The sequence below is a fragment of the Polypterus senegalus genome, chromosome 18 (genome assembly GCF_016835505.1).
Source record: "Polypterus senegalus isolate Bchr_013 chromosome 18, ASM1683550v1, whole genome shotgun sequence".
NCBI classification, from domain to species: Eukaryota; Metazoa; Chordata; class Cladistia; order Polypteriformes; family Polypteridae; genus Polypterus; species Polypterus senegalus.
Genome location: NC_053171.1, coordinates 35,453,121 through 35,469,373, shown reverse-complemented (window position 1 = coordinate 35,469,373; position 16,253 = coordinate 35,453,121). Strand labels below are relative to the sequence as shown.

Genomic DNA, 16,253 nt, shown 5'->3' with positions numbered 1-16,253 from the left:
TAATCTTATTAAATCTGAAACAGTACAGAAACTGTAAGAGCTCGTCAAGTGTGCAATGGCATGTCCACAGACACACTAGGAGTGGAACGTAGAGGTTCTTTCCCTACAAATGATATTAATCCAAGACTTGTATAAACCTAATATTCAAATTGAACCACTGAAACAGCAAATATTTATTTAAAAGAGACTAATGGATTTACTGAATGTTGAAGTCATCTAAGAGTAAAATATTATTTAACAGAATTGGTAAAATACATCTATCCTTTTGTTGTTAAACCTGCTTTTTCCATAACAGGGCCACCAGGGCATATAAACCAGTTCATTTAATGCCTAAGCCTCTACACAGGAAAATCATCCATGTCAAATGAAATCCGGAAAGTGTCTGCACTGCACTATAGATAGAGCCTAATCTCATTGGGTACGGGGAAGAATTGAGAAAGGATACTCTTCTTAATAACCAACCCAGAATCGTGCTTTCTCCCCTGTATACTGGAAGACCTGCCCTTCAGCAATGAGTTTGGTGTCCCATTTCAAGTACATATAAAAGGCCAAGGGAAAGCTATGACAGTAAGTCTGAGGACCCAGGAGGCAACAGGGCATCCCCAGAGAAACATAACTCAGTGGAAGAAAAACTGAGAAAGACAGATAGAGAGGGTGAAGGAAAAGAGTGATGAAAAGAGATTGGGATATCACCTAGCACTAGGCTAACTGTCCGAAAATAGAACCCTAACCTGGACAGCTAGTGAATGTACTGCAGCCTCTTGTAACAAGAAACATTTTATTATGGTGTGAAAAGCTTAAGAAAAGACTATGAGAGAGTGTGGAGAGAGTACAAAGGTACATAGGACTACTAAGGTAGACTAGTACTCTTATAAACTCTATTTTTCGGTTACATTCCCAGTAAGCAGGATTGATTATATCTTTTAATTTAATGGTAGTGACTGCAGAAACTTGTTGCAGGTCTGCTGGGAACAACATGTGGATGGATTGCAAAATAGCGCTTTGGTAATTTCAGGGTATTGAGGGGACACTTGGTTATGGCAATGTGTGTCTGAAAGACTCTCGCAGAAATTGAGAATTAACATTTCAGAAAACACATTGAAATTGAACCACATATTTTTTATTTCACGTTTCAATAAAAAGATCAAATCTGTTCCATATGAATGAAAAGAAAAAACAAAATGTGGTCAAGTTAGCTCTTTACGTAACTCACCAGCCTAACAGGTAGTTTATGGTGATGATAACAGTAGAATAATTTTATTATGCTGCACCATAAATCATAAAGATATACCATAGATTACATTAATTCCCTGAAATAAACTAAATAACCTAACATAATCACAGAATTAAATGAAATGAAAGTATAAATACAGTATCATCTTTAAACATGTCTTCATGATTCCTGTTCACTATATTCTCAGCAATGTATGCAAAAAAGGCAATATCACAACCCAATCGATACGTGATGTTGGAGAGTTTTTCTAGCAAGTGACCAACTATGGAGAACTTTTTAGTGTACCAGGAGTGAATGTGAAAAGTGTAATAAATCAAGTCATACATGGCGACAAACATTGGAGGATGATATTTGCTGAGTTTTGACGTAAGTTTTAATGTATAGATGTTTATACATTAAATTAAATCAGCCTTTAGCAATGCAATCAAAACTTCAAGTTGCAGTTCTGTTGCTGTGTTAAATGTTTAAATATATTTTACAGTGTCTTTGTCTCGTATGCTACTCCAATTAGATGATTATTATTATTATTTTATTGTTGCTGTTTTTGTTATTGCAGGGTTATTATTTATGTTGTAGCTTATGATTTTCTGTCCACAGAGTGTTTACAATGAGTGGGCCCATGCTAACAAGGAAAAATAACATGCAAGCTAGAAAATATGTATGTGATGTGAATCATTGGTACCTGTGGTCAGTGTCAACTTGGAAGATGGTGGTGATGTTTGTTTGATGTCTTTGGGAGGGAGTCAGTGTGAGTTAGCAGTTTGACATGTACCGTTGGGTCCATAAATATTTGGACAGAGACAACTTTTTTCTAATTTTGGTTCTGTGCATTACTACAATGAATTTTAAATGAAAGAACTCAGATGCAGTTGAAGTGCAGACGTTCAGCTTTAATTCAGTGGGTTGAACATAAAGATTGAATAAAAATGTGAGGCAACTAAAGCATTTTTTGAACACAATCCCTTCATTTCAGGGGCTCAAAAGTAATTGGACAATTGACTCAAAGGCTATTTCATGGGCAGGTGTGTTCAAGTCCGTCGTTATGTCTTATCAATTAAGCAGATAAAAGGCCTGGAGTTGATTTGAGGTGTGGTGCTCGCATGTGGAAGATTTTGCTGTGAACAGACAACATGTGGTCAAAGGAGCTCGCCATGCAGGTGAAAGAAGCCATCCTTAAGCTGAGAAAACAGAAAAAACCCATCCGAGAAATTGCTACAATATTACGAGTGGCAAAATCTACAGTTTGGTGCATCCTGAGAAAGAAAGCAAACACTGGTGAACTCAGCAACGCAAAAAGACCTGGACGTCCACGGAAGACAACAGCGGTGAGTGATCTCAGAATCTTTTCCATGGTGAAGAGAAACCCCTTCACAACAGCCAACCAAGTGAACAACACTCTCCAGGGGGTCGGCGTACCGATATCCAAGCCTACCATAAAGAGAAAACTGCATGAAAGTAAATACAGAGGGTGCACTGCAAGGTGCAAGCCACTCATAAGCCTCAAGAACAGAAAGGCTAGATTGGACTTTGCTAAAGAACATCTAAAAAAGCCAGCACAGTTCTGGAAAATCATTTTTTGGACAGATGAAACCAAGATCAACCTCTACCAGAATGATGGCAAGAAAAAGTATGGAGAAGGTGTGGAACAGCTCATTATCCAAAGCATACCACTTCATCTGTAAAACACGGTGGAGGCAGTGTGATAGCTTGGGCATGCATGGCTGCCAGTGGCACTGGGACACTAGTGTTTATTGATGATGTGACACAGGACAGAAGCAGCCGAATGAATTCTGAGGTGTTCAGAGACATACTGTCTGCTCAAATCCAGCTAAATGTAGTCAAATTGATTGGGAGGCGTTTCATGATACAGATGGACAATGACCCAAAACATACAGCCAAAGCAACCCAGGAGTTTATTAAAGCAAAGAAGTGGAAAATTCTTGAATGGCCAAGTCAGTCACCTGATCTTAACCCAACTGAGCGTGCATCTCACTTGAAGACTAAACTTCAGACAGAAAGGCCCACAAACAAACAGCAACTGAAAGCCACTGCAGTGAAGGCCTGGCAGAGAATTAAAAAGGAGGAAACCCAGCATCTGGTGATGTCCATGAGGTCAAGACTTCAGGCTGCCATTGCCAGCAAAGGGTTTTCAACCAAGTATTAGAAATGAACATTTTATTTCCAGTTATTTAATTTGTCCAATTACTTTTGAGCCCCTGAAATGAAGGGATTGTGTTAAAAAATGCTTTAGTTGCCTCACATTTTTATACAATCGTTTTGTTCAACCCACTGAATTAAAGCTGAAAGTCTGCACTTCAACTGCATCTGAGTTGTTTCATTTCAAATTCATTGTGGTAATGTACAGGACCAAAATTAGAGATAAATTGTCTCTGTCCAAATATTTATGGACCTAACTGTACCTTCCAATCTTAGCAGGGAAAACAAATGAGATGGTTGAAAATGCAAGATTGAAAGAGTAATATAACAAAAGGTAAATAATATTTTACCAGACATCTAGACACAACTCAGTTGTGCTTGGGTGTCATATTTTGAGACAGAATGTCAATTAAAATATGATTTTTTATTAATAACATCAGTTTATTTTGTGTAATTTGCTTCCATGACATCTGTCTGCATCTGGCTCAGACCATTAGTAGTGTAGGAAGGTGCTGATGGGCTGAATGGCATAGCTTAGATAGGAGAGAAGCCAGTTCTTCACATTTTCTTTTTGAATCCACAATAACTACTTAGTTTGATTTTCATGGTGGCAAAATAAAATAAATTTACTCAGCGGAACTGAACAAACTTTGGCTTGAAACATGGTGTGCTGAAGAAAAGAGACGTGTTGTCTAATGACATATGAATCTCTGGTCCAATTGCTTGAATACTTTGAGTGTCATGGTGAGGCAACTTGCTTCTGAAGATCACAAGGAAGGCCAAAGATGTTGAAAAAAGCATTATAGTGAATGACATTCTGCAAATATGTGGAAATTTGAAATTTAACTTAATGTAAGGTGTTATACATAGGAAGAAAAAATGTTTGATTTGAGTACCTTGAAATACTGCTTATGAGGTGGACTTGGGAGTCATAGTGGACTTAACACTATAAACCTCCAGACAGTGCTTAGAAGAAGGCTAACAGAATGTTAGTTTATACAGCATGATGTGTGGAGGACAAGTCAGAGGAGGTTATGCTCAAGACACCCAACAACACTATGGTGAGGCCTCACCTGGAGTACTGTGTGCAGTTTTAGTCTCTGGCCTACAAAAAAGACATGGCAGTAACTGAACAACTCCAGAGAAGAACAACAACACAGGGCTCTGGGGGAAGATTAAAGGAGCTGAATGGAGATTAAGAGGAGACGTGGCTGAAGTGTTTAAAATTGTGAAAGGAATTAGCGCAGTGGATCAAGACTGTTATTTTAAAATGAGTTCAACTAGAACATGGCGACCCAGCTGGAAACTTGTTAGTGGTATATTGTGCAGAGACATTTGGAAGTTGCCGATTCTAAATTGTCCCTAATGTGTGCTTGGCATGTGTGTGTGTGTGTGTGTGTGTATGTGTGTGTGCGTGCGCACCTGCCCAGGGTTTATTTCCTGCCTTGTGCCCTGTGTTGGCTGGGATTGGCTCCAGCAGACCCCCGTGACCCTGTAGTTAGGATATAGCGGGTTGGATAATGGATGGATGGATGGATGGATGGATGAACATTTGGAAGTTTTTCTGCACACATGAAATGTAGAGTCATGGAATAAGTAATCAGTTAGTGTGTAAGACAGCGGCCTGTTCTCATCCAAAGTTCTGTGCTGATTTACAGTGTGACACAAACTCCTACATACAGTATATGATTCAGAGCACAAGCTTTCTTTTACTTGTTTATTTATGGGTAAGCTGAATTTCTTTTGAATATATTTTCATCCAATAATGTTACAAAGTATACAACTTTAAAAAGTGTATTATTTGTTTAATATGTTTTATTTCAGGGAATTTCTTTTGTTCCTTTGAGTTTTTTTTTATATCAGAGATCATTTCTGGATATATGTTTAGGTTTTAGGTAACTTCTGTAATTCACTATATTTTGTTATTAAAATGCTGTGTGTTACCACAATGCCATTTTGAAGTCAGAACATGGTTTGCTGTCCCTTCATATGGTGTCATTGACACAACGCTTTATAAACCAGCAAGGTGGATCATTCTACATTTGAGATTAATTTGAGTCGATTTGGTTTTTCTAATTGACTTACAATTTTAGACTTCCTTGCTTAGTTGACTGCTGCGAGTTTTCCTAGTGTTTTAGCTTTTGTGCCCGATTCAGTAATCGCCTGGTTTTGATTCTGTTCCACCTCCTGATCCTTCTGCCAGTTTTTTGTAACTGGGAAGCCAGGGGTTTACAAAAAGGGGGGCTTACCTATGCTGCAACCCAGGTGAACTACTGGCTCTCCTATTTGGCATTTATTCCTTCATTGTTTCCTGCCTTTTTTCCTCTGTGGCAGTACACACAAGATGTTTGCCATTTTTGTAAAGAGTACTCAACAAGCTACCAGTAGATGGGGTAGTTTGGAGTTAATATACAGAATTAACAAAAATACATTTTCTTTTTTGTTTTATAATTATGTAGATAAGTGTCTAGATAGTCTACTTTAATTCTATTTAGTAAAAACAGATAATCTCACAATGAGGAGACCAATCATCAAAGAATGAATGTGTTAAATTGTAAGCAAACTGACTTTTTGATGACTTTGCTGTATCGCTTTGTCTGTAATTCCCTGAAGTCACTTGTTTTCAAATGAGCCAGTCAGAGTTTTGGCAGGGGCTGGAACAAGAAAAGGATAAGCACCAATGCACAGGTATGCAGTTTTCAAACGATGTGGGTGACAGCGATCTTATCAGGTTATCAGGTTTCAAGGAAAAGCAAAACACAAGCTGGTGAGCAAGCAGATTTAGTGCTGCTAGTGGGTGAGATTGCATCTCAGTTGTCAGTGGGACTGAATTTGGCAGACTTAGCTTCTGTCTGTAGAAAGGCCCTTAAGTTTATTCATTTATCCTTCTCAGAATACTGAATTTGTGAACACAAAGAGAGTGAAACATGATGCTGCTACACCGAAAAAATGCGATTCTTCCCTCATCATAGAATGAACTGTGGCAATAGATGTCACATCAGAATGATCCAAAGTTATGAATCAGAATATTGTTAATGGAATTGGTTTTACAGATTGAAACGACTTCTTGAGGATAACAAAGTGACGGATTTGTGGAAGATTTGACTGGTATTTTACCAAAAGTTGGAAAAACCTTTCAAGTATATTGCCCAAAGCTTGAAACTATAAGTAGTTTGGTTTGAGACTGTTTTTCGAAATTTTTTTCTCAAGTAAATTATATAAGTAAACTGAACCCAGGGTAACACTCAACTCGAAACTGTTCGTTCTAAGCAAATGATGTAACTAAAAACTAAACTGAATTGATTTTTTTTCCAAGAACAAAAGTATCTCACCAAGTCTTTCCTTTATTTTCACAAAGTTCAGGTGGTGTTTCTTCTGTTGAAAGAAAGTAACAGAGGAATTTAGAAATAAGGTGCTAAAATGGACGGGGAGCTGAAACGTAGTTGATATGGCAGGTTAAAGGTCAAAACCATGATGCTAACTAAACTTGTAATCAAAAGTCATTGCCAAAGTTTCCTTGCTGTAATTGCTAAACCAGGAGAAAGCAAAGAGCCTATAATTAAGTATCCGCAATCTTGGAGATCGTAGAAGTGCACAATATCCATCCATTTTCCAACCTGCTGAATCTGAACACAGGGTCACGGGGGTCTGCTGGAGCCAATCCCAGCCAACACAGGGCACAAGGCAGGAACCAAACCCGGGCATGGTGCCAACCCACCGCAGGACACACACACACCAAGCACACACACACGGGCCAATTTAGAATCGCCAATCCACCTAACCTGCATGTCTTTGGACTGTGGGAGGAAACCCACGTACACACGGGGAGAACATGCAAACTCCACGCAGGGAGGACCTGGGAAGAGAACTCAGGTCTCCATACTGCGAGGAAGCAGCGCTACCACTGTGCCACCGTGCCACCCTAGTGCACAATATGTCAATGTCAATTTGTTTATATAGCACATTTAAAACAACATAGGAATGCTGTGGCCAAAGTGCTTTACAATAATAGTGATCTCTGTACTGTCACGAAGATAACACCATGCTTTGTGCGCTTCTTAACATAGTGACCAGATGACCACGGTAAGCAAAAGTCCACAAAATGGACAAAACAAAACAGCTTTGTAGAAACTACAAAAATAAGACTGAATAAATAATAACTTGGTCAAAAGAAACCTAAAGTATAAAATCGTTACAGCATCAAATTTTCTGTAATGGACCAAAAAAAGGTAAAAATGAGCAAAGAAAATTGTAAAAGAAAGCAACAGCTATGGATAACTATAACACTGTTTAATATGCACAGCTATCTTTGATAAAGTGACTGGGGTGACGTCATCTTTAACATGCCAAGCAGCACCCAGCGTCCTAGCAACCTAAAGCTCCTATATGGTGGCACCCATGAAAGCAATCACACAAAATGGCACTGCCAGTATAAAACAAGTACAAAAAAGCAACTAAATTACATCATCAAAATAATGGAAAACTATAAGTGAACAAAAATGAAGAATGCATAAAGCTTGTCACACATGTATGGTTGGGAGACAACTTCAGGGCTTGTCGAGTGGTAATTCCTCCCCGATTCGAGGGTTGGTGCCGTCACCTAATGCCTTTTCTTCCTTTTTGCCTGCAAACCAGAAGATCAATGACATAAAGATGTCTGATGTCACGTCCGGTTTCTGGTTATCAGAACCTTCCCCTTCCGCCAACCTGGCCTTATAGCCTCTTCCACCACCATTTTCTTCAGTTTTGCAATGGACTCATGTCTGAAAGGATGTCACTAACACTTCTGTCAAATCTTTTTGCATTAACTTCAATTATACGGGCATCACCATCTGGTGTTTGTTTATTACAGGCTTTACTACTTATTTTTCAAAAAAAGTTTCAGACCTATCAATAACATGACAATGAAATAATATTACTGTACTTTAAATGACAAAGCACAAATATTTTAAATGAAAATGAACCATAGGTATATGCAGTATGTTGACCTTATACTTTTTTTGATAATAATATAATTAATAGAGTTGGAGAATGCACAATGATGGCATGAAAAACCACCATTATCTAACAAATGACTCCTTAACATTGACATACTGTCTTTGCTAAGCGTGTCACCCCTTCCTCCACACCCAAAACCAGCTCTACTGCTGAGACGACATGGTTGGGACACCCACTCAGGATACTGGGAATTACAAGCAGCGGCTTCTACCTTTCCTCAGCTAACCGCCAGCTTCCACTAAAGCAGCTTACCTGTGAGTGAGCTTATTACATGGATGATGGTTACATTTGGTGACCGACTGCACAAAATGACTGAAAATGGTGGCAAAGTCTGTAGTATGCAGTTCTATTTCTCACTGCTAGTGACGGGTGCTGGCTACTTCATTCATATCATAACCAGTTGGTTTCATTCAAATGGAACTCGGTACTTCCGATGAAAGGGGTCCTTTCATCAGACTGGCTGGCCCAGCACTGTTTCAAACATGGAATGACCAAATGGGGGAGGCAGCTTGATGGATGAGGTCTCCAGGACTCTAAAAATATCCAAATCTTATTATGTGATATCATCTACTGTTAAATTCTGCTCCGTACTTCTAAAATTTTTATTTTTATGCTGTATTAAGGATTTGTTCTGTTCTGTGTATTGTGTTGTATTGACCCCCTTATTTTGACACCCACTGCACGCCCAACCTACCTGGAAAGGGGTCTCTCTTTGAACTGCCTTTCCCAAGGTTTCTTCCATTTTTCCCTACAAGGGTTTTTTTGGGAGTTTTTTCTTGTCTTCTTAGAGAGTCAAGGCTGGGGGGCTGTCAAGAGGCAGGGCCTGTTAAAGCCCATTGCGGCACTTCCTGTGTGATTTTGGGCGATACAAAAATAAAATGTATTGTATTGTATTGTATTGTACTTGAAAACTAATTGAAATTCATTTGAAAAGAAATATTTCGGAGTTTTATGTGCTCATATGTACTGTATGTGTAGAAATGTTGTAATCCAAAACCACTGGACTCCAATCCCTGCCTAAATCTGTATATGTTATGATGCACTAATCTGCTGTATGTCATTATATATTGTTTATCTGTATATTTGACAGTATGGTGATCTGCTGTAAGGGTTTTTTAATGATATGGAAAAGTGATAATCTACTATATAGCGTTATGAAGGTCATTATACATATGATGATATAGTAGTCTACAACACTGCATACAGAGAGTAACATAATCATACTGTAATGATGTCTTTACTGGAAATGATCTTAAATGGACACCAGAAGCTGTGGAGCCTACACAGTCAGGGCAAATCAATGACTACAGCATTGTACCACTATTCCTCTAAAAAAATGTATCAATTGATATCAGTTACTCTGTTACATAATCAACTTGGTTGATTTAGTATACAAGTTAAAAACTGTAAGTAGTTGTGTTAACACTAAAAGCTCTTTTCAGATGAAATGATGTAAGATATGAGGTGCCTCAATGGATCAGTCAGGTTGTAAGGTAACACAGTGGGTGACGTGCTGCTCCCATTGCGGTTAAACAATCAAGTATGAGTATGGCCTGGATTACATGGTGGTCACTAAGCAATTTAACTTACATTTTTTACCGTAATATATGGTTCCATTTACATACGGTCTTTTGATTTTTAACTTTAGCTCTCATTTGTTATTGAGCTCCCAGTAAATTGTTTCTTGTATGTGTAAAGTATAACAACTGGTGGAAGGTGTATCATCATCATAGATACTTCTGTAGTATGTGATGTACGTGCCAACTCAAGCTTTACTTTTAAAATTCCAGAGACATCAGTGCACATGTGAAGCCATCAGCCTCTGCCAGAATTCACAGGGAGAAGGTAACAGTGTGTGTAAAACACGTCTTTCTGAAAAGGTTACATTTGATTGAAATACAGATTTTTGTGTAAACATACCTGTATTTGCCAGGTGGTAAAAATCTATCCACTCTAGCCTCTGTGTCTCTTCAGATTGGTTAAATCTTAATTATCTGAATGGATAAACAGAGATTCAAGACAGACCAATGATGTATCGGAAAACAATGTTGTCTCATGGTTCTATCAAAATTCTCTGAACCCCTGTAAAGAAAGTTCTTTGAGTCGAATTAGAATGACAAGTCAGCAGTGTTTCTTTGCAGTTGTGAAGACCTGCCTTGGAGAGCTAATCCTTCTGCTACTGTACGTCTTTATCCCAACTTCTGAAACTGTTCTACTGCTGGCTCTGAGCAAATGAAAATGAGCAAGCACATACGCACCTAAACTTCTGGATTGGTGTCTGCTTCTGCTCAGCCGTGAGAAAGTGACCCGAATAGTAAACTGGAAAGAACAGAATATTCCAGTTGGTGCTGAACCAGGCGATGAAGAAGGGGCAGGAGAAAGACTGGAAGGTCAGCTTGACTACCTGGGTGGTGCCTACCCATGATGAAGACACTGAGAGCACCACCAAAACACTGCCAAGCACCTTGAGGGCTGTGCTGGTACAGGACTGACACTGGGAGGGAGCTTCACTGGCCTGGCTGCCGGGAGTCTCAGCGTGAGTCTCGGAGCTTTCCTCTCCTGCGTAGAAATAACAAACCAGTTAGAATATTAGTTACATAAAAATACTATAAAATCTCAAAGCTTTAACAGAACAGACACATGCAATGCTGAATGTCTGTGCAGTATTTCTAGTTAGTCTCTGAACGATCCTGGACAAAAACAGACTACCAGCTTACGAAATGGTGACTGACTGTTGGACTGAATAAGTGGACCCCTAAGTGAACTGTTTAAGTCTTGATGTGTTGTTTGTTGTTCACATCAAGTTGTATTTGGGCCTATTTGTTTGACACTTGCTGGTAGTTGCATCTTTATTTTCACTGAGTCATGGCTCCAGGAAAACATTGCAGACTCGGCCATCTAGCTAGACGGACTGACCATCTTCCGAGTGGACAGAGATGTACGTGGGAAGGGGGGGTACTGTGTGTTTATGTGAAAAGAGAGTGGTGTACGAACGCTACCTCAGTTGCATGACACTGCTCCCCGCTGATAGGGGTTTCATCTGTAAGGTGTTGGCCTTTCTACCTGCTGAGGGAACACAGTTGCGTGCTGGTGGTTGCCCTCTACCTCCTGCCTAGTGCAAATGCTAACCAGGGCATTCAGACAATTACAAACTACAAGCCCAACCCACACAGCAGCAATGGTGATGCCTCCCTTCCAGATGAGCTGAACAACTTCTTTGCACAGTTTGAGGTGCAGAACAAAGAGCCTGTGAGAAAAGCAACACATCCCTCCACTGACCAGGTACTCTGTCTCTCCATAACTGACGTGAAGAGGACTCTATCCAGAGTCAGTCCACGCAAGGCTGTAGGACCTGACAACATACCTGATCGTGTGCTCAAAGAATGTGCCAGTCAACTAGCTGGTGTCCTCACAGACATCTTCAACACATCCCTAAGCCAATCGTCAGTCCCAGTATGCTTCAAGTCCACCTCCATCATACCAGTACCGAAGAAGTCATCAGTGACATGCTTGAATGACTACCGACCAGTTGCACTCACGCCAATCATAATGATGTACTTCGAAAGGCTAGTCATGTCACACATAAAGACTAATCTCCTTGCCTCCCTTGACCCTCTTCAGTTTGCATACCGCTCAAACAGGTCAACTGAGGATGCCATATGCTCTGCCCTTCAACCTTTCCCTGACACATCTGGATAAAAAAGACACATATCTCAGGATGCTATTCATAGACTTTAGCTCCGCCTTCATCGCAATCATCTTTCAAAAGCTGGTTGTAAAACTGAGCAGGTTGGGGCCTGAACACCACCCTCTGCAATTGGATCCTGGACTTCTTGACAGAGAGGCCCCAGTCAGTTCGGATGGGCTGCAACACTTACAGCATCAAACTGAGCACAGGAGCGCCACAGGGCTGCGTGCTTAGTCCACTGCTCTTCACCCTGCTGACTCACGACTGCACAGCCACACACAACACCAACCACATCATCAAGTTTGCGGATGATACGACGGTGCTGGGACTGATAAGCAGGGATGATGAAACAGCATACAGGGATGAGGTGGAACGGCTGTCTGAATGGTGTGAAGACATTAATCTATCTCTCAATGTTGACCAGACAAAAGAGACAATCGTGGACTTTAGAGAATCACATCCTGCTCACATCCCACTCAGCATCAACGGTTCAGATGTACAGACTGTTAGGAGTACCACAGCTTACATGGACACATAACACCTCATCACTAATCAAGAAAGCCCAGCAGAGACTACACTTCCTGAGGCGACTGAAGTGAGCAAATCTTCCCCCTTCCATCCTCACCATGTTCTACAGAGGCACTATTGAGGGCATTCTGACCAGCTGCATCACTGTCTGGTATGGCAAATGCAACATATCTGACTGCAAGACCCTGCAAAGGATAGTGAAGACAGCAGAGAACATTATTGGGGTGCCTCTCCCTTCACTGCAGGACATATTTTACAAACGTAGTGTCCGCAAGGCCTGCAGCATTGTGCAGGACCCCTTATACCCCTCACATGGACTTTTCACACTTCTGCCATCCAAGAGAAGATACTGCAGCATCAAAGCCAGATCTGCCAGGCTGCAGGAGAGTTTTTACCCCCAAGCTGTCAGACTCCTTAACACCATGCTGCCCCCTGGGATCTTCCACACAGCCTCAACCACCTCTAAAAACAGAACTTTTATACATGCAGGACACTTTCCTGCAAAGACGAGTGTGCATGTAGAGAAGAACTGAAAATCTCCTACTGACCTTTAAGGATTTTGACACTCTTGATATCCTTCTGCTGTGAAACATTCTGACCTGTCATTGTTAACACGTCTTAAACAACTATTATCATACACTGATCATTTCTGTATTATGTATATCTATTATTTATTATTTATGTATCTAGATTGCAAAACCATACATTGCATCAATGTTCATATTGCTAACTACACGTCAATATTGCTGCTACTTCTTTGTCTTGTCTTTGCACAATGCCTTTTTTGTGTTTTAATTTTAAATTAGAATTTTAATTTTATTTTTAATTTATTATTTGTACATCATGTTGTTACACTGTGGACCCTGAGCTTCGCAATTTTGTCTAGCTGTATACTTGTATATGGTTGAGATGACAATAAAGTTCACTTTGATTTTGACTTTGACTTAGTTGGTTTGGTATGTAGCATACTATTGGGCATATGGATGTTAACAGTTTTTTTTTATATATTTAATTGATTGCTTGTTTATTTCAAAATACTCAAAATTAGTAAGGGGTCATATTACTTTGATATATGATGTAGTGGTTTGACATTGGCCTAATAACATTCCCACTGCAGGAAGTAACAGTTATGAAGTGTAGCTAGTTATATGACAATTGAGTTCAGTTATGAACATTTTCAAGCTTAGATACAAAACAATGGAAAAAAGGAGCTAAACATCCTGACTAAAATGTGTGGCATCCTATTGATAACAGATCAATCTAAACCTAAGGCAAGGATTGGGAAATTCTGAAATTTAGATGTCAATAGACAAAGGATAACACAAAACACCAGTGGTAATGAATTTAATATCTATTGTATTCAAAATAATTTACTACTGTATCAGATAACTAATATTACAAGACTGACATTATAATAATGCAAAAAATATCACGTGAAAAAGCTTGAAGGTAAAAAGGATTTTTTTAAGCTTTCGGTAAAACCTGTAAATTATCCTAACTAAAAAGTGAATCCCCATAAATAGAAGAAGCAGTTCAGGTTTACTTCCTAAGAAACAGTCTACTGACCTCAAAATGTTTATTAGCATAAGGCCAAAAGATAACCCATCCAGTTATCTAACGAAGCATATTGTCTTTGAAAAAATTTGCAGATACAAAAAGGTAATGTTCCACACATTTATGTTTATTTTATAATTAGAGTTAATTGCAGGCGACCCATGAATCACTCAAGCAGACATCCTGGACCTTCCAAACCCTTTACTTTTACAGCTGACGTAGGAAAAAATGACACAAGCCTGTAATTTTTTTTTAACTTGTTGGACTTTGTGAAACACAAACAGAGCAATAGAATAAATGAGAACAGTCCTCACAGTTAAGGAAAAACCCGGGCTCTGCTTATGTTGAATTTGTTGTTTTAGAATCCGTTGTCTTTTCCACACAATCTTCATTTTCTAACAATATCCTGCCCACTTTATCATCCATCATATTATTCATATTTACCTTGAGTAAGACTCCTTTTATTAACACGACTTTTGATTTGTTACATTTTGTGATATCGGTTGACTTTGTGGTATTGATGATTATAATGTATTAGTATTGGATGAGCTGATTGTACAGCGTGATATATTAAAGTCACAAAACAAAGTAGAAGTGTTGGGGAATAAGCCCCGTATATTGTTGAAGTAATATCGTTGGTCAAAATATGCAGAAAACAGATCAAACATACAACATTTTACTGGTGTTTTGCAATGGCTTTTATATTATGAGAAAATGGCGGCAGGAAATGAGTCAGCACGGAAATTATGTCATCGGGATGGGGCCGGAAGTGACGTCATCATGAAGGACCGGAAGTGACGGCATAATAAGGAGCCGGAAGTGACGTCATCGGAATGGGCCCGGCCGAGTCGGAAGTGACATCATCGGAATGGGACCGGATGTGACGTCATCTTGAAGAGCCGGAAGTGATATTGTTGAGGAAGTGGATGAGTCGCCATTTTCATAATTCCAAACTGGTGCAGGTATTGTAGAGTTATTTGTCGTCTTTATTTCTCTAAGGTCAGAGAGAGAGGCATCATTACCACAGTACAACCTCCCATCTATCCATTCTTTACTCACCTGAGGACCTGTTGACTGCCTCCTAAGCACACACATGTGACTATAGAGAATTTAAACTTATGGATCAATGTATTCTCAATTAAGTTAAAGCAATATGTGTTGTATTAGCTAGCTTTAGGTTATATAAGAGTTAATTATTAAAGGCTTGATTGCCTGCTGGGTCCAACACTACCCTGAGGTGATGAGAAGTAAGGGACAGATAAGAAAACTTTATCTTATGTGTGGGTCCTCCTTATCTCAACCCTAATGGTGAGAAGTGATCAGTAAATAGTTTTAGACACTTGCACAGGGTATGAAGTAATGATGGCCAGTTGATGGACATTAGGGAATGGTGGCAAGAGCTAGAAAAAGTAGACTATTTTACAAAAATGATAAGCAATGTAATATATAACCAATGCAGTTCCTAGTTTAAGTGCTTGCACTATGGTGAAGTCTCTTTATTACAATGCAGTGCAATAAAGATTTTGGTGTATGAGTCGAACTTCCTTCTGTCTGTCTTTGCCTAACGATCATTTCTACCACAATAGTGCTTTATCTTGTACTTGTGACACATTACATTTTTCATTGACTTCCTATCTCATCCCCATGATTAGCTGTGCTAAGTCGGGAAAAATGTGACATATCAAATACGGACATAATATAAAGTTCTAATTTTACTAAATATTAATAATATCCATCCATCCATTATCCAACCCGCTATATCCTAACTACAGGGTCACGGGGGTCTGCTGGAGCCAATCCCACCCAACATGGGGCACAAGGCAGGGAACAAACCCCGGGCAGGGTGCCAGCCCATGGCTGTATTAATAATATGGCTTTGGTATTTTGTATTTGATACAAAAAGCAGTCAACAAATAAGCTAATTTACTCTTTCTAATGAAGACAACCCATGAATTAATATAATTAAGTTATTAAATGATTTGAGGTTAAAGATGCATGACTCTAATTTGTAACTTGTGCAACATTTTCAAGTTTTTAATTCAATTTCAGGTAATGAGTACAGTATCAGGTTTCTGGCATAGGTGGATATGGTTT

The 16,253-nt window shown here is 39.4% G+C and overlaps 1 protein-coding gene across 3 annotated transcripts in view; it reads right to left on the bottom strand.

Annotated features, from left to right (window-relative positions):
• slc35f4 (solute carrier family 35 member F4) overlaps positions 1-16,253 on the bottom strand; it is a 135,275-nt gene that overhangs the window by 20,570 nt on the left and 98,452 nt on the right. For all 3 annotated transcript variants that reach the window (XM_039741722.1, XM_039741718.1, XM_039741721.1), the window contains exon 2: positions 10,648-10,948. In XM_039741722.1, coding sequence (XP_039597656.1) covers positions 10,648-10,948 — 301 coding nt within the window. The remainder of the gene's footprint in view (positions 1-10,647; positions 10,949-16,253) is intronic.